General features: G+C 44.4%; 2 protein-coding genes across 3 annotated transcripts in view; one reads left to right on the top strand and one right to left on the bottom strand.

The window, feature by feature from the left end:
* inpp5a (inositol polyphosphate-5-phosphatase A) overlaps positions 1-26,211 on the top strand; it is a 224,810-nt gene that overhangs the window by 67,927 nt on the left and 130,672 nt on the right. The window lies entirely within an intron of this gene.
* LOC102216621 (calcineurin-binding protein cabin-1-like) lies at positions 5,671-11,468 on the bottom strand. Its single transcript, XM_005815710.3, has 5 exons — positions 11,324-11,468; positions 10,835-11,093; positions 8,349-8,507; positions 7,244-7,446; positions 5,671-7,138 (listed from the first exon to the last, which is right to left on the bottom strand). Exons 1-5 carry the CDS (start codon positions 11,453-11,455, stop codon positions 6,995-6,997), a joined length of 897 nt encoding a protein of 298 aa, XP_005815767.1. The 5' UTR covers positions 11,456-11,468; the 3' UTR covers positions 5,671-6,994.

Below are 26,211 nucleotides of genomic sequence, written 5' to 3'. Positions count from 1 at the left end.
GTGCTGGAAATCAAAGAGACTTAACAGAGCCCTGACACCGTCCCCACAGGAAGGGGGAAGGAGGAAATGCACCTTTATTAACTGCTAAGAGACTTTAAAACAAATATGGACGGACTTTCCTGCTGCAGACCGGGCTCTGGCGGCAGCTCCAGAAACCGGCGTAAATATCATTGACACGTACATAACTGATCGCAGAGATGCCACTTAGTGTGTTTGTGTAACATGGTAAAGACTCAGCGCGAGTCATTTGATGCAATTAGGAGAAATGGAGTGGGAGGGTTGTCAAGTGGAATGTGTTGGTGTTTCCTCAAAAAGACAAAGATCTTTTCTTTCTGGAGCACAAACGTAATGCACGTAGTGAGATGGGGAACGTGCTGATGTGAAAGTGGCTAAAACGTCACATTACATAACAATCCCCTTTTACGCTTCTTTTCTCTCTCCTTTCTCTACCAAATTACAGAGTGGGTGGGGAAACTCTGTGTGAACCCATAATGGTGTGGTGATACCATGCACTGTTCCTGCAGGTAAGTCGTACCTGAGGGCATCCTCAGCTAGGACCGCGGGGAAGTACTGGGGGTACGATGCTGGCTGTTGTGTATTGGATGGTCTAGACAGGCCCATGCCTCTGACAGATAATCCCATTAAGATGGTTTCCCCTTGAAGAAGCCAGTTTCTGCATGAGGAGAAAGCCCAGTGTATTGGTGGGAAATTAGCAGCCAGTTAGCACCACAAGCTCAAAGTCAGGCATGAATGATGGGCTCCTGCAGGGTTAGGAGAGTAAACCCTTTTACTTCCAGGTAAAATCCACAGGTGTCGCAGTCCTTCGTACCGCTTCACTGCAGGCGAATTGACTGCAACACATTTCAGGCGTTAGCATAGAAGGGGGTGGAGAAAAAAATGACAATCTCCTTTCTCGTTTCCTGTGGCGTGGATTGAATTCATCTCCTCTCAGGCTAAGAAACACAAACCGTATAGGTTTCCTCTTTGGGTTCTCGTGTCTGTGTTGCATACAATGGCCTTTGTAAGCACAGCTTTTTACAGCCCTGCATCTTATGGCCCTGTTACTGTAAGAATAACTAAGTAAATGCTTGAAAGCAATATGCAGACATGCAGTTGGAGAGATGGCTTGCAAAAACTGGAACGTTTGTCGTGCTAATCACAACAAACTTGTGTATTTTATTAGGATTTTATGTTACAGTTTAACACTAGGTAGTGCTTAATGTTGAAGTGTAAGAATACACCTCTTTCAAAATATTCAACAACTAAAATTCTGGTATTCAACCCTCTTCTTTTCTGATTCCCCTGAATCAAGCTCTTTCAATCAATTGCCTAGAGAAGTTAAATCAGTTTAGTAACAATTTCAATATAAATTCAGCTGGTCTGGTTTGTTGGTGAAAGGTTTGTTGGTGAACTTAATGAAGACCACTAAATAACTCAGGTTAGGAAGACAATGACGGCTGAGTATCAGTTGTGCACTCCAACAAATTTTGCAGTCACGTGCAGTTAGCTACATATGAGGAACGTGAAACCTGGGAGCATCATTCTGTGGGGACGCTTTTCATTAGCAGAGCGAGGGAAGCTGATCAGGCTACAAGGGCAGAATATATTTAATGAAATTAAATGTAGGGCAATCCTGGAAGAAAAACTGCTGCAGGTTGCGACAGACTTGAGACGGAGGCGTGTTTCCACACCTGATAGTCCGGTAGACTCGGTTCGGCAGGGGATCAGAGTTGCAACATTCGTTGCATTTTCAGCTGGTGCAACTCGAGTTCACACTGCACTGAGTCAAACAAACCAAAACCCTTTGAAAAACATGTTCCCCTCCTTACCTGTGGTGGCGCTGCATCAAGAACTACTGAAGGGAGCGACAAAAAACTCAGAAGAAGACACCAAGCGCATCTGCCTTCTTCATAAAATAGAACCACAATCCATTTCCCCCCCAGTAGCGCTAGATTCACATGATTGTTTTGGTTGTATTTACCCAGAAAGCCTTGCGCTATAGTTTCCTTCCCTCTCCGGTCTGCTTGGCATCCACATTTGCATTCAAACCACAACAACGTTCTCTTCAACTGAATCGAGGCCGAAGTTTTCAGGTGGACGAGAGTTTGATTCTGTATTCCCACCTCCCCAAAATGAACCGGGCTTTCAAAGCAAACTGCAGTTAGATTAAAGTGGACTAAACAGGAAGCAGAAAGCCTGCATGGGGAAACCCAAATGAATCTGTAGTTTAAGCGAAACGTACATGGTGGTCCACTGAGAACTCCATATTAGTTGTTTGTATTTTATTATTTTATTTTTTTTCATATGGAACTATTTGTATCCTTAATAAAGTTGATGATGATGATGAGAGGAGCTTGATTGCAAAAGCACACACCGCACTTTTCAGGTTATTTATTTATTTATTTTTTACTTCGGACAACCACATCCACTTCATAGTTTTCCGCCATAAAAGTTGCCCTTTTGTTGTGCAACAAAAAAAGTGGGAGTTGAGTCACATCTGCAGTGCAACTGGGAAGTTCCACAGAAAAGTGCAAGACGCTCCGTCCTTCCCCACCACCACCAACACCTCCGCCACTGCGAACATATTGGACGGGCTCCGAGCAGAGATCAATGTGAAATAAAATGGCGAGCGCTCAGGTTGTAAAGATGCACTTAAAGATGCGGTGCAGTCATTTAACCGCGCTGATGTCTCCAGCGCTCCTCTCCGTTCACTGAAACTCAGCAGCGTCGGCCCTTTAGGACGCGTTTCCGATTTTGAGAGCAGCATGTGGGTGTGTGTGTGGTGGGTGTGTGTGAGACCAGTTGTTGTCGGGGAGTTATTAATCACAGGTCGCGCGTTGCTCTCCTCTCACTGCCTCAAGGGTCAGAGAGGGTCGCGAGGGGGGATCAGAGCGGCTCGTACGCGCGGGGCGAAGGAGCAGGGAAGGACGGTGCGTTTGGGAGTTAGAGAGAGATCGGGTCTCTTCGGGTCACGGTGTCGGGGCCCAGAGCTGGCGTGCGTTTCAGAGGCAGCAGTGTCAGCCTTGTTACACACACAGGTGTCTGAAGGTGACAGGTGTGACCTGTGACAAGGCCAGGGGACTGAAGAGCAGTGGCAGAGGGGGAAGGGTTTACGTAACATCCAGCCTGCAGGGACGTTTGGACGGAGCGACAAATCAGTGTGGCTGTCTGCAGAAGGCCAGCGCTCTGCAAAAACACAAGATCTTGCCAAGTTTTTCTGGTTTCTAGTGCAAGTGTCTTGGTACACTTGAATTAAGACAGAACTAACTTACAAAAGTAACTGTTTTTTAGCAAGATGAAGGCACATATTTTAGGTAAATAATTCCTTAATATTGATTAAAAGCAGATTATTTCACTTATTGGAAAAATGTTTTGTTGTAAGTGGAACTAGTAGTATCAGTATTAAGGAATTACTGATCTAAAACAAGTTACTCCACAGCGGCTTGTGCTACCGTTTCCTGCTGACATTAAGGTTTTTTGTAAAAAAAAAAAAAAAAATTTGTGTCAAAAATGCCAAATGTTGTTGACCATGACTGATTTGTAAAAACCAGTAGAAGGGTAAAGATCTTAGAGGGTGAATACATTTATAGTTCCTGTATGTTAAGCTCCGGTTTCCTACAGAAACACAGCTAGTCTCTTCCTCCGTTCCTCATCTCTGAATCCTTCCTGGGTAAATCCTAGTTCTCCTTTTTTTTTTTTTTTTTTTTTTTTTTTAGCAGTCAGCCTTCGGCCATTTGCCCTGGCTGCAGGGAGCTCTCTCTCTCTGCACTCTTCCAGTTAACAAGCTGCCAATATACAGCCAGGGCCCGGGGATCAGACGGCTCTGCAGCGGGCCCATAAAGAGCCCCTGCAGTGGACTGACGAGAAATCTCACACCTTTCGCTCACATCAGCCACGCAGCTTTTGATGCAAAACCAGATGCTTTCCCTTCCTTACTGTAGAGAAAGTGGAGCCACGGATGGAAACATTACACTTTTATACTCTATTTTACTCAATTGTTGAAGTAATGCATTCATCACACGCAGTACTTTAACAAAAAAGTATATGCATGCCCCCCTGCAGATTTTTTCTCTTTCTGCTTTATTTTATTTTTTTGTCACACCTTTAATGCTTCAAAACAAAGTGCCCAGTTTGCAATAATTGGCGTTAATCTCTTACGTAAGTGGGGAAGAATAACTGAGTCACATTTGGAACGGGCTGTTTAAGGTGCTGATGCCACGACCTCCCGATTGGAGGTGTGGACTTGGACTAAGCCACTCCAGCATTTCAGATGTGGACTTACTGGTGTTCTTTGGATCAGTAGCTGTGAATATTTTACTTTTATACACATTTATATATATTCAGCTTGATTTGGATAATTTGTTTCCTTAATGAATTAAGTCATCTGAAATAGTTTTTGTATTTATTTACAAAAAGAATAACAGCTTTTATGACATAATTAGGAGCAACACACCGAGAGGAGCACATTCCCAACAGAAAGACGAGAACTACCGCATCTGTTTTAACATTAAGAATAAAAATCTGCGTTTTCCACTCCTTATCCGAGGAACCAGGATCTCAAAAGTTCGCACCAGGGGCCGGGCAGGCAGGCTCACATTTGGCCCTCCGCATAAGAAAACAAACCTCACATCTAGTTTTCCTGGCAAAGGGAGCAAATGACAACTTCACAGCACTTCATAAGAAACTCCTGGAAGTTGCTAATGAAGACTAATGACTTCCCTCGCGTCAGACAGTTCACACCACGGTGTACGGGCCCTTTGAGCAGCAGCTCCACGTCAGCGGGGAGGTCTGCCAGCTGCTCAACGGGGAGGGTCCCCCAAAGAACATCACATTTAATGTTTGATAAGTATTTTAAATGATCAGAACTCTGCTTTTATTTATTGAAGAAATATATGTCTTTTAAAACGTGGAGCAGCAACTAGTGGAGCTCCTTTTTTTTTTTCTCATCACCAGGGATGATGAATAAAAACAACAAATTGGCACCTGAATGAGTTTCCCATTGCTTATCGTTACGTCGCTGTGTTTTGAAAGGTGTTATATAGTTTTAATAGACTTGCATGAATTTTTTTGTGTCGTTTTAAATATCTAAAAATAAAATCCACGAATACACACGGCATTCAGACGAATTGGTTGATTTTGTCTTCACAGCGTTTTCCAAAACGTGATAAGGGTTGGGTGCCCAAGTGGAAGATCGCCCAGGATAGCAAACATGGTAGAACCGCCACTGGCTGCAAAGCTTTCCAAAGCCGAGCTGAGAGGTTTTATTAGAACTGAGGATACAGGGCGTCTTCTCTAGATTTTAGCATAATAAATCAAACTAATCTGGTCGAGTGTCAGGCCTCTAAAGATAACGGGTTATTGCTCCACTGGCAGATTATTTCACTTATAACCAGTACTTTTTCCATCAATTTTAAAGAATTATTGACTTTAAGCAAGGGTCTATAGCTTGCTGAAAAGTTACTTGCAAGTTAGTTTGCCTTATTTCAAGTGTACTAAAATATTCTGCACTAGAAACACCAAAACGATTGGTCATAAGATTTTGTGTTTTTACAGTGCATGAATCTACAAGTTTCACTTTGTGAGCTGAAGAAATGTCTCGAGTCACGTCTGTATTAAGAGTGCAATAACAAAGTGGCTTGATTTGGTTTAAAGACTCAAACAACAAACATGTTTTTTCAAATATATATATATTTGGTTTGACATCAATAATGCATTCAGTCCAGACGTAGAGAACATGTTCTGTCGGAGCGATCTCAGGACTTTAACAGACTTCACATACATTCCCCCAATACCCGTCACAACAACCCCCAAAAACAAACAAATATAACAAAGCAGGGATATTTTTTTTCATCTTTATTACAGTGGGAACAGTTAATTTATTTGTGCCCTTTTCTTTTAAAAACGACCACACGTGGCTTTCAAGAAACATAAGAAGTCTTTCTCTCTCTTTTTTTTTATTTATAGAAAACTATCTGTAAAAAACATTCGGTGTGTCTTCCTCTGAGTTTAGGCAAAGAAATGTGACAAACTGTCCTTAAGTGAGTTCAGTGGAAAGGCATCAAGATTGGAGAGTCCTCGTCGTCGTGCGCATCGGTTCCTCCGACGTCGGGTAGAGTTTGCGGCACCTTCCTCCCGCCAGCTCAATCCAACAAACATTCAAAAGATTCCGGGTTTTTTTTCTTCTTGTTTTGTACAAAAGCTAATTCCTCTCGTTATTCGGATCAGTGCTGGTGGCAGGACGTCATCCTGGCGAGAAGTGTTTTCGTAGCTACAAATGCGCACAAAAGAGACAGAATAATAAACACGAAAAACACAAATTTAAGTGCCAACTGAGAAGCATCCCAAGTGTTCAGTGTAAACATTTTCAGTCTGCTACAGGTTATGAGGCTTCGCGGATCGCTGGCTCCACGGACGGAGCCGGAGCGTGACCGGCCGGCCGCCCGCCAGCCCCGTCCTCCCTCCCGGTTTCACCCAAATGCATCGTGTAGCAACGCGTCGAGACCAGAATGTCACGGCGCAGTAAACGGCGACAGGAAAGTGCTCAAGACGAGCGATTAGCTGCAGCTCAGAGAGAGGAAAAAATAAACTAAAAATCTGCACACGACGTAGTAAAGATGCATAAAAATGTCGCTGGTGGCCGTTAAAGGCAAACTGTTTTTCCTTTCTCTCTTTTTTTTTTTTGGGTCGGATGTAAAGCAAGAGAGCTGAAGAAGCTTGACGTGTGATATGCATTAGTGGCACGTTTCAGGCATGCTGCGGGACAAAAAGCCTTCAAAGTCCGTCATGCGCCGACACACTCCTTGCAACCGTAGCAACCACGCAGCCGCTTAGAATACTGCATTTCATCCGTTTGGAGTGGAGATTTTTTTTTTTTTTTTCCTGTATGGCACGTGAGGGAATCAAAGCATCAACACAGACAGCTGCTCAGGAATCAATTATTATTATACTTTTTTTTTTTTTTTCGAAAAGTTGAACCCTAATCTGAGTTTCAGGCTCAGATGTCCATGTAGTCGTCCTCCTCGTCCGACTCGCTCTCCAGAGACGACTCCTGGCTGGACGTCTCCTGCACCTCCAGCACCGGCTGGGTCAGCGTGTCCTTCTTCACCGTGGCAGCGGACTGGGATGACAGGATGACGTTCTGTACGAGGGAGGGGGGGAAGGAAGCAGACAGCAGAGGGCGCTGTTCAGCAGAGCTGCATGCAGACGGACAGGGAGACTGGCATCGGGAGGCAAAGCGGCTTACCTTCAGTCGCTGCTTGGTTTCCTCCGAGATGCTGCCTTTAGGGGAGAGCAGCGTGGGGGTGGGGGGCGTTACCGTGATCTCCGGGGGGAACTTGGTGACGGTGGAAGGGATGAAGAGCTTTGGCATGTTCGCCGGGGCGCGGGCGCGGATCCGGCTGGGGTCTGGAAGCTTGGACTGCTCGCTGCTGGCGTACTGCGGCTGGTCTGGGAGAGAGGCAGTGGGAGGGAGCCATTTTTCATTTCTACAGAAATGCACACTTCTTGCATACCTGGGATAAAGATGACCTTTCTCGTGTCACATTCAAAAAGGCATCACAACATATGAAAATATTGTCACTAAGCTAATCGCTGCACATCTGAAAAGCTGGCTACACACATTACCTGCGTTTCCATTGGCCATATGATGGTGCAATTTGACATTTCAAAAGTAGATTTGTTTAATGGAAAAGCATCAATTAAAAAAATTAAAAAAGTTTTTTAATAAAACATTTTGGTGTTAGGATGAGGTGGTTTTTAGTGTATGTCACACCAGTCACATGATCAATAACCGGATGTTACCGCTGACGGAAACCACGAAGACGACGACACAGGAAGTAGTCGGAGGATCATGGCGAGACATGTTTATTGATGACTTATTGTGTAAATTAGCTTTTTAATTGCGATTCTTAATTAATCTAATTCTTTTTTTGTTACATTAGTAGAAAGTTTGCACACATTTGCGATGAAAACGCAGCTGGTCTTAGTTTCACCCAAGCTCTTAAGATGGGTGCAGTTATCTCACCGCGTACTTCGTCCTTCCACTTAACCTTCCATTACCATTGTTAGACGCAGCACTGTGAACAACCAGCTACTTTAGTGAAGCCTTGAAATGACTTATTGTTAAAACTTCCGTTGTTTTTTTAATCTCCTGCAATTATTAGATTGTCATTTGCCATACGCCATGATTATTAAAATCAACAGACATAAAAGGTCGACATGCGTTTCTCCCTGTGTACCGAGTCAACACGACTTTCACTTTTTGAGTTGAATTACTGAAATATATCAACCTTTTGATGGTGTCCTAACAAACTGAGATGAATGCGTCCGTGTGGTTTAAAGGCTCTGACCTGAACAAGGTTGCGTGGTGCTACATGTTGCCGCTTCCTCCTGAAACCAGGCCGCCGAAGGTTCCTGGCCCTGGGAGACGGTGGCCAGTTTCATCTGGTGACAGAGGTGGGACTCCTGCTGGCGGTACAGCAGCCCCTCTGTGGGCTCCTCCCGCTCCTCTGAGGGACCAAACAACATGGCGCACATTCACCCACAGATAAACAACGCAGCGCTTCACAGGCGACAGTTGGAATGTCAACGATTCATTAAATATGGGTAGATCTGTTCAAATTTGTTTTTGTTATCAAGTAAAATCACATAGAAAATGTATTTAGTCATTTCTCAGACTTGTGTTGCAGCACATATGAATTTAGTTGTTCGTTTTAAAGCAGAGGGATTTATTAATAACACTGATTTGAATAAATCTCATAGGCCTGCAGCCGAGTTGCTGTGCAGGTGAACCAATAAGATGCTGGATCCATTTGACGACTCAGACAATGCAAATAGGAAGCAAAATAATAAACATTAACAACAATTATAACAATAAATACAACTGTATTATTTTAATAATGTTGTAATTAAAAATATAATTATTATTTTAGCATGTAACAAATTCAAGTTAAATTATTATATGCCACATTGTTTGTTTGTTAAAAACATATTAAGAAACCAAATAAAAATGTCATAAAACATTAATTTTATTTAAAACACTTAAAGGACAGATCAAATAGCTAAAACTCGATTGCATGGGAAGTTTCGATGAATTAATAACTCGGCAGTTTAATTCCATGTATTGTTAGGAATTTATTACTTCATATACCAACAATAATTTGAAAATCTGCTAAAAAAAAAAAAGAAAAACAGTTTCAATGGGTATTTTCTAAGGTTATGATTTTGTGTCAGGGAACAAAATAGTTTGTCACTGCAGACAATTTAAAATCTACAATGTTCAACTTTGTTCCGTCACAAAAACTTAGCATTTTATTTTTTTTAAATTCCCTGCAAGCACAAAAAAAAAAAAAAAAAAAGGAAATTCCCCCACAGCAGTCGTGGCAAACGGATACACACAAACAACTGAACTGCGACTCTGTGATTGTTGCCTTGGGAACCGTTACATAATTTACATCGGTGAGATGCTGCGGGATGCAACTGTTTGCATGTAAATCCCTGCTGATGCAAACACACTCTTGTGTGGATTTGCACATGTCGAAAGGTCACCGAACACAGGGGAATGAAAGACAGCGTCAAGTCCTGGAAGGTACAAAGAAAATAAATAATGTTTAAGGGCTTTTGCAAAAAAAAAAAAAGTCAATATGTTAAAGGATTTGTGGTTGACTTAGAAACTAAGAAACCGGTGTAAAACCTCCACGTTATGTGTGCAACAACAAAACTCAAGTGGCTCTTAAACCATTATTAAACATTTAAATGCTAATGCTAACTCACAAGGAGAAAGTGAACACAAAACATGCTGACGTCAAGCTTCAAGTTTCGATTATCAGACGGTAAATTTAAGTACATGAATTCAGTTGTTAGTTTTAAATCAGAGGTTGATGGATTTACTTCTGCAGATATTAAACATGGCCCAAACTGAATATTCAGGACCAGATTAAAGCAAATCCTCCCAGAAGCCCATTCAGACAGAAGAGACTCGCGGTCTGGAGGACTCTGCTGACAGAAGCTCCTGTTGGGGGACAGACAAAGCCCACAAGGCAAAACACAAACTGCGCACACACACCTCTGTTATGTAATGCTGCTGAGGAGGGCTTCAGGCGCCCCCTGCTGGCCTCGTGAAAGAAAACATGAAATCAAATGCCAAACCAAACAAACATTATCCCCCATTTGGCAAATTTCATATTCACAAATGTAAATTTCCTTTTTTTAATTTTTTTTTTTTTTTTTACAGTTTTGGTTAAGAAATTCCAACTTTATTTATCTACTATTGTACAAAAGTACAAGCAGAAATAAAACCATTTTGCACAGAATTAAAGACCAAGAAATGTATCAATTTTGTCCAGATGACTGATGATGAACTTGCATTTATCCATGATAGGCACAAAAAAGCTAGCTACCTAGCTAGTTAGCACGTGTATTAGCACTAGCAGTGAGTTACCGCTGGCCTCAGCACGCAACAAATATGTTTGAGTGCGACTCGAACTTTTTTCCCGTCAGAAAAGTCCAGTGAGGAAAAAAAACAACTGAATTTAACAAATTTAAAAGTTCTGTCAAGAGGCCAGTTTTTTTTATTTTATTTTTTATGTATTTAAGATATTAAGGCCTTAATTTTAGATATATAAAGATAAGACTTTTTAAGCATGAATGGACATCCTGTAATGTCCGCTTCCTGTTTTATTTCACATTTCGTTTCCACGTTTCTTTCTTTGCATTTGTAAACAAAGTTGTTTTCTCCATGGGAAAAAAAGTAAACATAAAAGAACATGGTGTAAAAAAAAATTAAAACGACAACATAAAGTTGCTTTTTAGAGGAGTCAGGATTAGGGCGCCGTACCTGCCGGTGGGAGGAAGGCCGTGGCGGCGGCGGCGGCTGCTCTCCTCTGCTGCGGCTGATCGTGGTGGAAGCCTGAGCTCTGGGGTCGGGCCACCTTGCTGAGGGGCTCGCAGGCCCCCCTGGCCTGGCCGTCGTGGGCGGGCGGCGGGTGGCAGACGGGGTGGGTGAGCAGGACGGGAGCTGGCAGGGCGGCGGGGAAGAAGAGGTCCCTGTGCTCCTTGGTGTACTTGGGCGTGGTCGGGGCGTCGCCTGTCGACTGCTGGAGACGGAAACAAGGAGAGTTGTTGTTAAAGCAGCTGGACTTCAAAGAGCAGCACACAGTCTTTCTTCCCCTTGAGGCTGGAGGCAGGAAAAAAAAAAAATAAGGAGTGATCCACACTGAATAGGACAGCACTTTTCAGACAACATACATCAGCGATATTAGTCCAGCTAATAATATCCTGAGCGGAGCGATGCGGCGCTCCCCGAGGGGACCGGAGGCTGCGGTACCTGCATGCTGCTGAATGGCTCAGCTCTTCTGAGCCACTTTCCTGGCCGCTCTTCAGAGGACCACTTAGAGACACAAGAGCTGCACAAACAACCTGCGAGGACGGCCAGCCTGCTCCCAACAGCCGCTGTCATGGTAACGCAGAGGAGCACAGTTGAAGAAGAAATGAATAACCTTCTCGAGTTTTTGATTTCGAACAAAAGAAAAAATGGGGGGGGGAAGGCAAACGGCGCCTGCTGCATTTATTGGAAAGCCTCACAGAAAGTAAACGCAGTGTGACTTCAGAGGGTTTCTGTGGTAAAGGTTAATTTGATAATTAAAAGCAGAGAAAGAGAGAGAGAGAGAAAAAACACACAACACTGGACCGAACTCTAACAAACACGTCACCGAAGCCATCACAAAAGCGCTCTGCACACGGTAATTTGGCTCATCTGCCATTTATCCCAGCGGCTTTCTGGGAGTTGGAGTCAAACAGTGCTCCGAGTCACAGCTGAGTGTGGCAAAATTTCCCACAGGATTCACGCAGCAATATTCACCGAGAGAGGAGCGGATCGTTCAGGCCTCTGCAGCAGCAGCTTCGCTCCGGCTTTGATGATTCACAGCTCATGAATTAATCAGCAGCAGCTCAGAAACCACCGAGTCAGTCGGGCTCGGTGCATTTAGAGGAGCAGCGTACGCGAGAAAGTACACCGAGGTTTCCTCAAGCGCTGCTCCGGTCTGCTCAGAAATGAGAAAGTGTATAGTGCAAGCGGACCGACTACATTTCACATTTTCTCACATTTGCATCCACAAACCTCTGCGCATTTATTGGGACACATAATGGTGGCAGCATGATGCTGTGGGGACCTGGCAGGAAGTGGGAAACCTAATCAGAGTTGGTAGGAAGATGGAGGTAAGAACTCTAACTACTTGATGCAAAGGCCTTGATACTGGGATCACACTCGCATGGTGGCAGCATCATGCTGTGGGAATACATTCGTTTATTATGTAAACGAATATCGGCCGATACTCATCTTATCCACACAGCTTATCTAACTCTGCAAAGGTCAGAAAATCAGCCACTGTCTCATTTAGCAAAGACTCGCAACTGTAACTGCTGTGAAAGGAGGCTGTACAGGTTGGGGTGTGCGATGCGGACAGGTTTTATTACACTATTATGCAGCATTGTTGTAATAACAATAAAGGTGACAGTAAGAATATTGATTACTTTGTATTTAGAGTAACTGTGTGGCTCTGACTGCATGGCAGAGAAATTGTAGCCTCACAAACACAAACGGTGCTCTTGAAAACCCGATTTGATTTGTAATACGCTTCTTTAGGACACCAGTCACATAAAGAAGTCTGATTAATTAGTGAACACACACACACTGCATTTAATTGTATTTTCAAAATTACTGAAAGACCGCAGAGGAAATAGTGGAACTAACAATCCTGGCAGTTTTGTGGGATTTAAAAATGATTAATTGGAATTCATTGCGACAACAATAAATCAGAACTAGAAAATTCCTGAAGAAATTTAACCGGGGCCTGCCAAAGTGTGCCCGTCGGTTTGGACCCAGCGTTCTGATGCTAGAAATTAGCATCAATGCTAAAGAAAGCTGCAACGTAATCAATAGCATGTGGAGATTGACAAGAATGTTTACTAACATGGACTTGCACCATTCAGTATGATAAAGTAAGTGTATCAGCTAAAATTAGCAAAAATGCTAATGTTAGCGTGATTGCTGTCAGTAGCATGTGGGACATCACTAGGATGTTTTCTATAATGGACTTACTCCATTCAGTATACTAAACATGGCTAAAAAGTAAAATAAATAGCTAATAGCTTATTAAAGCTAAATGCTAATGCTAATGAACTGCCTTGCTGCGCAAGGCAGTTCCCTAACCTCAGAGAAAAAGATAATGCAGAATAATATTATTGCACCGCCTGCGGCGGTGCACTAACCGCAGGGGCATGTTGAGGCTTTTATTTTGAAATTTTTGTTAAGCTTAATTTCCAAGGTCCAAACTAATCCCATGTCTAATAGTCATTGGGTTAACTCAGTTATATAATGCTCAAGAGCAATTACGTAATGTAAAATTTCTCAAGGCTTTTATTTTGAAATTTTTGTTAAGCTTCATTTCAAAGTGCCAACTAATCCCATGTGTAACAATTGCTGGGTTAAATCAGTTATATAATGCTCAAAAGAGCAATTATCTGATGTAAAAATTGTCAAGGCTTTTATTTTGAAATTTTTGTTAAGCTTAATTTTAAATTGCCACACTAATCCCATGTGTAACAGTGCTTTGGATAAAAAAGTCACATAAAGCCAAAAAGAGCAATTATCTGATGTAAAAATATTCAAGGCTTTTATTTTGAAATTTTCAGTATGCTTCATTTCAAAGAGCTAAACTAATATCATGTGTAACAATGGTTGGGTAAAATCAGTTATAAAAAGCCCAAACACAAGTAGTTCTAAAGGCCAGCTCAGTCCTCCTCTGTAGTAACTGACAGTTCCACCATGTTTGTAGTTCTGACATTCAGCTCAGACCTCTTTTGTAGGCACTCAGTGTCCGCCATGTTGTAGTTCTAACCTTCAGTCATTGTAGTTCTAAAGAGCAGTTCAGAGAGGCAGACTAAATTCTATGTCTATTTTGAGTCTAACTGACACTGTTTTGTGTCAGTTAGACTTTTGTTTTGAGTTAAATTTGGCTCGTTTTTTGTTAATTATGTCGCCACAGTTACTCGAAATGCCAACAAAAGTAATAGCTCCCCTCACGGGATTGAGCCTCACGTTTTGATATATATATTGTGAGGGGGCATGCAGCGGTACGAGCCGCATTAACGGTAGTAGGAAGCGGCAGTTATTTGAGGTGTAGAACAATAGGTGCCTGCCATGCAATGCATAGGGATTACATCCCTATGCATTGCTATGGGCAGGCCCCAATTATCACAATAAATAATGAGCGATAAATGCCCACCCACTCTGAGGGGCTGCGTACAAATCCATGCCGCACTTTTCAGATTGCTACTTGAAAGTCTGAAAACCACAAATCAGTTCCACCCCCGACTTCACTTTTAAATATTCATTACCTCATCATTAAATAAAATTTCACATTTAATCACACTCAGGAGTGGAAAAGCTGCAGCCTACGCTGGCTCTCCGACGAGCTCAGGCATTTCATTTCTTCAGGAGAATGTGAGAAGCATAAACAGATTTACAAAAAAAAACAAATAAAAAAAAAAAACAGTGGAAGAGGAAAAGACTCTTTCCTCCCAATATGGCATCAAAGGCAGAGAGCTAACGTACACACACGCGACGGAAAGGAGCCGATTCTCCGGCTCGGCCCTATAAGGGCAGCGCTCCCTGTGCTGCGGCTGGAAGGACATGCATGACTCTGTAGGAAGCAGGCGAGGACGGGAGCCGAGATCCACTGCTTGGGAGCGCAACCGAAACGAAAACATGACAGCAGTTGTTGGCACGATGGTATCACATTAAGAGCAGTTGCGTAACGGTGGTGAGTAAGGGCTTTTTGAGAGAGCATTAGCTGATTCATATCTTCGCTGTAGGGGAGAACACTTCATCTCTAATAGGAACAGGTCACCTGTTTAAACACGGCCGCATGATATCTGGCTTTGTTTACCTTCGCTTGGGTGGGTGGGTCTTTTTTGATTTATTAGGCCCGAGCAGCAAAGCGCTGCGAAGGCCTATTGTATCTGTACTGTTTATTAGGCCCGAGCAGCAAAGCGCTGCGAAGGCCTATTGTATCTGTACTGTTTATTATTAGGCCCGAGCAGCAAAGCGCTGCGAAGGCCTATTGTATCTGTACTGTTTATTAGGCCCGAGCAGCAAAGCGCTGCGAAGGCCTATTGTTTCTGTACTGTTTCTTATTATTATTACGATTCTGCCCCCCTAAAGAGGAGCCTTTTTGGGGGCTTTATCATATTCAAAAACTCACCAAACTTGGCGGTGGCGACTAGAAAATTTAAAAATTTTGAATTTTAAGGTTGTCGCAAAAATCGCAAAAAAAATTGCTGAACGGCAGCAACTAGCAATTTTCTGTTGACACAATGGTATGAACGTACTTCATCGTAGAGACATGAAATTTGGTACACATGTAGAGCTCACCAAAAGACTCAGAACTTACATTTAATGTTATAAGCCAACTATCACAGGAAGTCGGCCATTTTGTATTGAACGTCCATTTTTTACCTCGATTTTGACGTTTACAGCCTTCGTATTTGATCGAACTCCTCCTAGGGATTTCGATTGATCGACTTCAAACTTGGTCAGTCTGATCATAAGGCATGTTTGATTTAAAGTTATCAAATTGGTGAGTTTTGGAGCATGTTGAAGGGGGGTTAGCAGGGGTCAAAGTTCACCTACTCGCCATGAAACACGAAACTCTTATATTTCCTATACAAAAGCACATAGAGGGACCAAACTTTCAGTGATTGATCGACATCAGGTGGCTTACAATACCATATGGTCAAATGATGACATCACTTAGGCCACGCCCCCTGAGAACAGGAAGTGTCATGTTTTACTGTGAACGGTCGCTCTCTTAGCCCTTTGACCTAATCAACATGAAACTGTGTCCAGACACAGAAGACATGTTGGTGTGTTGAGGATTCCAACCCCGACCGGCTTTGAGATAGCAGCTGGGCGTGGCGGCGTGGCGAAGTGACCTGTAACGCCGATGCCATACGTTTGCTTCTAGATTCCACATGTTTCGACCGAGCTGCATCAAACTTGGCCTGAGTGATCCTGGAGGCTTGCCCGTCAATCCTAAGTCATCACATTATGACGTCATCTAAGCCCCGCCCCCTGGGAACCGGAAGTGCCGTTTTTTTCCTTGGAAAGCTCTGTTTATGGCTCTCTTGACCTAATCAAGTTGATTCTGTGTTGGATGACAGATAGGAAGTTGATCTCGCTTGCTTTAAAGTGCCAAGAGTTTTCAATGGCGGCAACGCCGTTCGTATACGTTTGCCTCTACATTCCACATATTTTGACCGAGCTGCATCAAACTTGGCCTGAGTGATCCTGGAGGCTTGCCCGTCAATCCTACGTCATCACATTATGACGTCATCTAAGCCCCGCCCCCTCGGAACCGGAAGTGCCGTTTTTTTCCTTGGAAAGCTCTGTTTATGGCTCTCTTGACCTAATCAAGTTGATTCTGTGTTGGATGACAGATAGGAAGTTGGTCTCGCTTGCTTTAAAGTCCCAAGTGTTTTCAATGGCGGCAACGCCGTTCGTATACGTTTGCCTCTACATTCCACATATTTTGACCGAGCTGCATCAAACTTTGCCTGAGTAATCCTGGTGGTATGCCCGTCGATCCTACGTCATCACATTATGACGTCATCTAAGCCCCGCCCCCTCACAACAGGAAGTGCCATTTTTTTCCTCTGAAAGCTCTGTTTATGGCTCTCTTGACATAATCAAGATGATTCGGATGATAAACTCTGTCAATGCTCGCTGCTGGCTGAACCGTGCGGGCGTGGCCAAACGGCGAATATCAGTCCCTCGCCATATGCATACGTTTGGCTCTAAATCACACATGGATCATCCGATTGGCGACAAACTGGATATGTATGACCTTTGTTCACCTCTAAAGAGCCCAACGGGTTTGAAATGTAATTTGGCTCCACTGCGCCCCCTAAGTTAATACATCGGCTGTGTCTCCTCGATGCATCGACCGATCTGCACCAGATTTTTTGACAGTCGTCAGGGAGCGCCGCCGAACGCATTCACGTGTGTTGCCTGGTGGACGGGCGTGGAAAATGCGCGACAGCTTCTGCGGTGGCTAGCGGGCGGCGGTGCTGGAAACTGCGGCGGAGCTTCTGCGGTGGGGAGTTGGCTGCGGCTCTGGAAATCATGCGAGAGCTTCTGCGGTGGCTGGAACCCCCGCGGTGGCCAATAGGCCGGAGCGGCGCTTGCTGCGAGGGCCGCCCGAGGCTGCTTGCAGCTTTAATTATTATTATTATTATTCTGCCCCCCCAAAGAGGAGCCTTTTTGGGGGCTTTATCATATTCAAAAACTCACCAAACTTGGCGGAAGCGACTAGGCGGTTTAAAAATTTTGAATTTTAAGGTCGCCGCAAAAATCGCAAAAAAAATTGCTCAACGGCAGCAACTAGCAATTTTCAACAGACCCATTGCTATTCACTTACTTCATCGTAGAGACTTGAAATTCGGTACAGTTGTAGAGCTCACTAAGACGCTCAGAATTTACAAGTAATGTCATAGTGCAACTATCACAGAAAGTCGGCCATTTTGTATTGAACGTCCATTTTTTTCCTCGATTTTGACGTTTACAGCCTTCGTATTTGATCGAACTCCTCCTAGGGATTTCGATTGATCGGCTTCAAACTCGGTCAGTCTGATCATAAGGCATGTCTGATTTAAAGTTATCAAATTGGTGAGTTTTGGAGCATGTTGAAGGGGGGTTACCAGGGGTCAAAGTTCACCTACACGCCATGAAACAAAAACCTCTTATATTTCCTATACAAAAACACATAGAGGGACCAAACTTTCAGTGATTGATCGGCATCGGGTGTCCTATAATAACCTGCAGTGAAATTTTTTTTTTACGTAGGCCACGCCCCCTGAGAGCAGGAAGTGTAATGTTTTACTGTGAACGGTCGCTATCTTAGCCCTTTGACCTAATCAACATGAAACTGTGTCCAGAGACAGAAGACATGTTGGTGTGTTGTGGATTCCAACCCCGACCGGCTGCGATGAAGCAGGTGGGCGTGGCGGCGTTGCGAACGCCGTCGAATTTCGTTTGGCTCTGAATTCCACAGTTTCGGGGTGAGCTGCTCCAAACTCACTAGGATGGATCCTTATCCATCCCCGAACAGGAATCCATAGCGATATTTGGTGGGCGTGGCCTAATTTCTCTATAGCGACCCCTAGAGTATTTTAAATGAACAGCCCCAAGCCATGCTTTAACTTAGAATTACGAAACTTGGTACACATGTGTATCTTGTCAGGACGTACAAAAAAGTCTCTTAGAGCCATGGTCGAAACCCAACAGGAAGTCGGCCATTTTGTATTGAAGGTCCATTTTGGACCTCGAGTTTGACATTTACAGCCTTTGCATTTGATCGAACTCCTCCTAGGGATTTCGATTGATCGGCTTCAAACTCGGTCAGTCTGATCATAAGGCATGTCTGATTTAAAGTTATCAAATTGGTGACTGTATGAGCTTGCTGAAGGGGGGTTACCAGGGGTCAAAGTTCAGCTACTCGCCATGAAACACGAAACTCTTATATTTCCTATATAAAAACACATAGAGGGACCAAACGTTCAGTGATTGATCGACATCGGGTGTCCTAAAATACCCTGTAGTGAAATTATTTTTTTAAGTAGGCCACGCCCCCTGAGAACAGGAAGTGTCATGTTTTACTGTGAACGGTCGCTATCTTAGCCCTTTGACCTAATCAACATGAAACTGTGTCCAGAGACAGAAAACATGTTGGTGTGTTGTGGATTCCAACCCCGGCCGGCTTTGACATAGCAGGTGGGCGTGGCGGCGAGGCGAAGTGACCTGTAACGCCGATGCCATACGTTTGCTTCTAGATTCCACATGTTTCGACCGAGCTGCACCAAACTTGGCCTGACTCATCCTGGTCTGATGCCTGACAATGCTATGTCATCATATTATGACGTCATCTAAGCCCCGCCCCCTCAGAATGAATTAGAGAGATCTTCTGTGTAATTACATAATAAACAGTCCATGTTCGTTGTTTGTAGGGCAATGCTGCCCTCTGCTGCCCACTGAAATAGTTTCATTATTTCAGTAATTCGACACCAGAGGGCAGCATTGCCCTACGGAATGAAAGTTCAATGTTGTAATGGAGGAAAAAATTAAATAATTAGTAATTCTAACACAAAAACTCACAGAGACACCAAACGTTCAGTGATTGATCATAATCGAGTGTCCAATAATATCCAATGGTCAAATGATGACATCACTTAGGCCCCGCCCCCTCGGAACAGGAAGTGCTATTTTTTTACTTGGAAAGCTCTGTTTATGGCTCTCTTGACCTAATCAAGATGATTCGGATGATAAACTCTGTCAATGCTCGCTGCTGGCTGAACCGTGTGGGCGTGGCCAAATGGCGAATATCAGTCCCTCGCCATATACATACGTTTGGCTCTTATTCAGGCATAGATCATCCGATTGGCGCCAAACTGGATATGTATGACCTTTGTTCACCTCTAAAGAGCCCGACGGTTTGAGATGTAATTTGGCTCCACTGCGCCCCCTAAGTTAATACATGGGCTGTATCTCCTCGACGCATCGACCGATCTGCGCCAGATTTTTGACAGTCGTCGGGGAGCGCTGCCGAACGCATTCACGCGTGTCGCCTGGTGGACGGGCGGGGAAAATGCGCGACAGCTTCTGCGGTGGCTGGCGGGCGGCGGTGCTGAAAACTGCGGCGGAGCTTCTGCGGTGGGGAGTTGGCTGCGGCTCTGGAAATTGTGCGAGACCTTCTGCGGTGGCTGGAACCCCCGCGGTGGCCAATAGGCCGGAGCGGCGCTTGCTGCGAGGGCCGCCCGAGGCTGCTTGCAGCTTTAATTATTCTTATTATTCTTCCACCCAAATGAATTGCCTTTTTGGGGGCTTTATCATATTCAAAAACTCACCAAACTTGGCGGTCGCATAAAACGAGTTTTAAATTTAAGTACTGTAAGGTCGTCGCAAAAATCGCAAAAAAAATTGCTCAACGGCAGCAACTAGCAATTTTCAAAAGACCCATTGCTATTAACTTACTTCATCGTAGAGACTTGAAATTCGGTACAGTTGTAGAGCTCACTAAGACGCTCAGAATTTACAAGTAATGTCATAGTGCAACTATCACAGGAAGTCGGCCATGTTGGATTGAAGGTCCATTTCGGACCCTGATTTGGCCGTTTACAGCCTTCGTATTTGATCGAACTCCTCCTAGGGATTTCGATTGATCGGCTTCAAACTCGGTCAGTCTGATCATAAGGCATGTCTGATTTAAAGTTATCAAATTGGTGAGTTTTGGAGCATGTTGAAGGGGGGTTACCAGGGGTCAAAGTTCACCTACACGCCATGAAACAAAAACCTCTTATATTTCCTATACAAAAACACATAGAGGGACCAAACTTTCAGTGATTGATCGGCATCGGGTGTCCTATAATACCCTGCAGTGAAATTTTTTTTTTACGTAGGCCACGCCCCCTGAGAGCAGGAAGTGTAATGTTTTACTGTGAACGGTCGCTATCTTAGCCCTTTGACCTAATCAACATGAAACTGTGTCCAGAGACAGAAGACATGTTGGTGTGTTGTGGATTCCAACCCCGACCGGCTGCGATGAAGCAGGTGGGCGTGGCGGCGTTGCGAACGCCATCGAATTTCGTTTGGCTCTGAATTCCACAGTTTCGGGGTGAGCTGCTCCAAACTCACTAGGATGGATCCTTATCCATCCCCGAACAGGAATCCATAGCGATATTTGGTGGGCGTGGCCTAATTTTTCTATAGCGACCCCTAGAGTATTTTAAATGAACAGCCCCAAGCCATGCTTAAACCTAGAATTACGAAACTTGGTACACATGTGTATCTTGTCGGGACGTACAAAAAAGTCTCTTAGAGCCATGCTCTAAACCCAACAGGAAGTCGGCCATTTTAGATTGAAGTTCATTTGACCTCCATTTTGACGTTTACAGCCTTTGCATTTGATCGAACTCCTCCTAGGGTTTTCGATTGATCGGCTTCAAACTCGGTCAGTCTGATCATAAGGCATGTCTGATTTAAAGTTATCAAATTGGTGACTGTATGAGCTTGCTGAAGGGGGGTTACCAGGGGTCAAAGTTCAGCTACTCGCCATGAAACACGAAACTCTTATATTTCCTATAAAAAAACACATAGAGGGACCAAACTTTCAGTGATTGATCGGCATCGGATGTCCTAAAATACCCTGTGGTGAAATGATGAGATCACTTAAGCCACGCCCCCTGAGAACAGGAAGTGTCATGTTTTACTGTGAACGGTCGCTATCTTAGTCAGAATTACAAGTAATGTCATAGTGCAACTATCACAGAAAGTCGGCCATTTTGTATTGAACGTCCATTTTTTTCCTCGATTTTGACGTTTACAGCCTTCGTATTTGATCGAACTCCTCCTAGGGATTTCGATTGATCGGCTTCAAACTCGGTCAGTCTGATCATAAGGCATGTCTGATTTAAAGTTATCAAATTGGTGAGTTTTGGAGCATGTTGAAGGGGGGTTACCAGGGGTCAAAGTTCACCTACACGCCATGAAACAAAAACCTCTTATATTTCCTATACAAAAACACATAGAGGGACCAAACTTTCAGTGATTGATCGGCATCGGGTGTCCTATAATACCTGCAGTGAAATTTTTTTTTACGTAGGCCACGCCCCCTGAGAGCAGGAAGTGTAATGTTTTACTGTGAACGGTCGCTATCTTAGCCCTTTGACCTAATCAACATGAAACTGTGTCCAGAGACAGAAGACATGTTGGTGTGTTGTGGATTCCAACCCCGACCGGCTGCGATGAAGCAGGTGGGCGTGGCGGCGTTGCGAACGCCGTCGAATTTCGTTTGGCTCTGAATTCCACAGTTTCGGGGTGAGCTGCTCCAAACTCACTAGGATGGATCCTTATCCATCCCCGAACAGGAATCCATAGCGATATTTGGTGGGCGTGGCCTAATTTCTCTATAGCGACCCCTAGAGTATTTTAAATGAACAGCCCCAAGCCATGCTTAAACCTAGAATTACGAAACTTGGTACACATGTGTATCTTGTCAGGACGTACAAAAAAGTCTCTTAGAGCCATGGTCGAAACCCAACAGGAAGTCGGCCATTTTGTATTGAAGGTCCATTTGACCTCGAGTTTGACATTTACAGCCTTTGCATTTGATCGAACTCCTCCTAGGGATTTCGATTGATCGGCTTCAAACTCGGTCAGTCTGATCATAAGGCATGTCTGATTTAAAGTTATCAAATTGGTGACTGTATGAGCTTGCTGAAGGGGGGTTACCAGGGGTCAAAGTTCAGCTACTCGCCATGAAACACGAAACTCTTATATTTCCTATATAAAAACACATAGAGGGACCAAACGTTCAGTGATTGATCGACATCGGGTGTCCTAAAATACCCTGTAGTGAAATTTTTTTAAGTAGGCCACGCCCCCTGAGAACAGGAAGTGTCATGTTTTACTGTGAACGGTCGCTATCTTAGCCCTTTGACCTAATCAACATGAAACTGTGTCCAGAGACAGAAAATGTTGGTGTGTTGTGGATTCCAACCCCGGCCGGCTTTGACATAGCAGGTGGGCGTGGGCGGCGAGGCGAAGTGACCTGTAACGCCGATGCCATACGTTTGCTTCTAGATTCCACATGTTTCGACCGAGCTGCACCAAACTTGGCCTGACTCATCCTGGTCTGATGCCTGACAATGCTATGTCATCATATTATGACGTCATCTAAGCCCCGCCCCCTCAGAATGAATTAGAGAGATCTTCTGTGTAATTACATAATAAACAGTCCATGTTCGTTGTTTGTAGGGCAATGCTGCCCTCTGCTGCCCACTGAAATAGTTTCATTATTTCAGTAATTCGACACCAGAGGGCAGCATTGCCCTACGGAATGAAAGTTCAATGTTGTAATGGAGGAAAAAATTAAATAATTAGTAATTCTAACACAAAAACTCACAGAGACACCAAACGTTCAGTGATTGATCATAATCGAGTGTCCAATAATATCCAATGGTCAAATGATGACATCACTTAGGCCCCGCCCCCTCGGAACAGGAAGTGCTATTTTTTTACTTGGAAAGCTCTGTTTATGGCTCTCTTGACCTAATCAAGATGATTCGGATGATAAACTCTGTCAATGCTCGCTGCTGGCTGAACCGTGTGGGCGTGGCCAAATGGCGAATATCAGTCCCTCGCCATATACATACGTTTGGCTCTTATTCAGGCATAGATCATCCGATTGGCGCCAAACTGGATATGTATGACCTTTGTTCACCTCTAAAGAGCCCGACGGGTTTGAGATGTAATTTGGCTCCACTGCGCCCCCTAAGTTAATACATGGGCTGTATCTCCTCGACGCATCGACCGATCTGCGCCAGATTTTTTGACAGTCGTCGGGGAGCGCTGCCGAACGCATTCACGCGTGTCGCCTGGTGGACGGGCGGGGAAAATGCGCGACAGCTTCTGCGGTGGCTAGCGGGCGGCGGTGCTGAAACTGCGGCGGAGCTTCTGCGGTGGGGAGTTGGCTGCGGCTCTGGAAATTGTGCGAGACCTTCTGCGGTGGCTGGAACCCCCGCGGTGGCCAATAGGCCGGAGCGGCGCTTGCTGCGAGGGCCGCCCGAGGCTGCTTGCAGCTTTAATTATTATTATTCTTATTTTTCTGCCCCCCCAAAGAGGCGCCTTTTTGGAGGCTTTAGCATATTCAAAAACTCACCAAACTTGGCGGATGCATACGGGCAGTTTAAAAATTTCGTATTTTAAGGTCGCCGCAAAAATCGCAAACAAATTGGCTCAACGGCGCCACCTAGCAATTTTCAAAAGACCCATTGCTATTCACTTACTTCATCGTAGAGACTTGAAATTCGGTACAGTTGTAGAGCGTACTAAGACGCTCAGAATTTACAAGTAATGTCATAGTGCAACTATCACAGGAAGTCGGCCATTTTGTATTGAAGGTCCATTTTTTACCTCGAGTTTGACGTTTACAGCCTTCGTATTTGATCGAACTCCTCCTAGGGATTTCGATTGATCGGCTTCAAACTCGGTCAGTCTGATCATAAGGCATGTCTGATTTAAAGTTATCAAATTGGTGAGTTTTGGAGCATGTTGAAGGGGGGTTAGCAGGGGTCAAAGTTCACCTACACGCCATGAAACAAAAACCTCTTATATTTCCTATACAAAAACACATAGAGGGACCAAACTTTCAGTGATTGATCGACATCAGGTGTCCTAAAACACCCTGCAGTGAAATTTTTTTTTTATGTAGGCCACGCCCCCTGAGAGCAGGAAGTGTAATGTTTTACTGTGAACGGTCGCTATCTTAGCCCTTTGACCTAATCAACATGAAACTGTGTCCAGAGACAGAAGACATGTTGGTGTGTTGTGGATTCCAACCCCGACCGGCTGCGATGAAGCAGGTGGGCGTGGCGGCGTTGCGAACGCCATCGAATTTCGTTTGGCTCTGAATTCCACAGTTTCGGGGTGAGCTGCTCCAAACTCACTAGGATGGATCCTTATCCATCCCTGAACAGGAATCCATAGCGATATTTGGTGGGCGTGGCCTAATTTTTCTATAGCGACCCCTAGAGTATTTTAAATGAACAGCCCCAAGCCATGCTTAAACCTAGAATTACGAAACTTGGTACACATGTGTATCTTGTCGAGACGTACAAAAAAGTCTCTTAGAGCCATGCTCTAAACCCAACAGGAAGTCGGCCATTTTAGATTGAAGTTCATTTGACCTCGATTTTGACTTTTACAGCCTTCGTATTTGATCGAACTCCTCCTAGGGATTTCGATTGATCGGCTTCAAACTCGGTCAGTCTGATCATAAGGCATGTCCGATTCAAAGTTATCAATATGGTGACATTTGAACAGGTGGAAGGGGAGTTAGCAAGGCTCAAAGTTCCCCTGTGATCGACTGTGTAATACAAAGGGCTTTGTCATGTGTAGGGCAATGCTGCCCTCTGGTGTCGAATTACTGAAATAATGAAACTATTTCAGTAATTTCAGTAATTCGACACCAGAGGGCAGCATTGCCCTACGGAATGACAGTTCAATGTTGAATTAAATAGGAAAAAATTAAATAATTTGTAATTCTAACACAAAAACTGACAGAGACACCAAACCTTCAGTTATTGATCATTATCTTGTGTCCAATAATATCCAATGGTTAAATGATGACATCACGTAGGCCACGCCCCCTGACAACAGGAAGTGTCTTTTTTTTCCTTGGAAAGCTCCGTTTATGGCTCTCTTGACCTAATCAAGGTAATTCGGATGATGAGCTCTGTCAATGCTCGCTTCTGGCTGAACCGTGTGGGCGTGGCCAAATGGCGAATATCAGTCCCTCGCCATATTCATACGTTTGGCTCTAATTCACACATAGATCATCCGATTGGCGCCAAACTGGATATGTATGACCTTTGTTCACCTCTAAAGAGCCCGACGAGGTTGAAATGTAATTTGACTCCACTGCGCCCCCTAAGTTAATACATCGGCCGTATCTCCTCGACGCATCGACCGATCTGCACCAGATTTTTTGACAGTCGTTGGGGAGCGCCGCCGAACGCATTCACGCGTGTCGCCCGGTGGACGGGCGGGGAAAATGCGCGACAGCTTCTGCGGCGGCTAGCGGACGGCGGTGCTGGAAACTGCGGCAGAGCTTCTGCGGTGGGGAGCGGGCTGCGGCTCTGGAAAACGTGCGAGAGCTTCTGCGGTGGCCGGAACCCCCGCGGTGGCCAATAGGCCGGAGCGGCGCTTGCTGCGAGGGCCGCTCGAGGCTGCTTGCAGCTTTAATTAGGCCCGAGCAGCAAAGCGCTGCGAAGGCCTATTGTATCTGTACTGTTTCTTATTCTGCCCCCTCTTCGTGGCCTTTTTGGGGGCTTTATCATATTCAAAAACTCACCAAACTTGGCGGAAGCGACTAGGCGGTTTAAAAATTTTGAATTTTAAGGTCGTCGCAAAAATCGCAAAAAAAATTGCTCAACGGCAGCAACTAGCAATTTTCAAAAGACCCATTGCTATTCACTTACTTCATCGTAGAGACTTGAAATTCGGTACAGTTGTAGAGCTCACTAAGACGCTCAGAATTTACAAGTAATGTCATAGTGCAACTATCACAGAAAGTCGGCCATTTTGTATTGAACGTCCATTTT

Source organism: Xiphophorus maculatus, chromosome 22, assembly GCF_002775205.1.
Source record: "Xiphophorus maculatus strain JP 163 A chromosome 22, X_maculatus-5.0-male, whole genome shotgun sequence".
In the NCBI taxonomy this organism is placed as follows: domain Eukaryota; kingdom Metazoa; phylum Chordata; class Actinopteri; order Cyprinodontiformes; family Poeciliidae; genus Xiphophorus; species Xiphophorus maculatus.
This window is presented reverse-complemented; position numbering and strand designations above follow the sequence as displayed.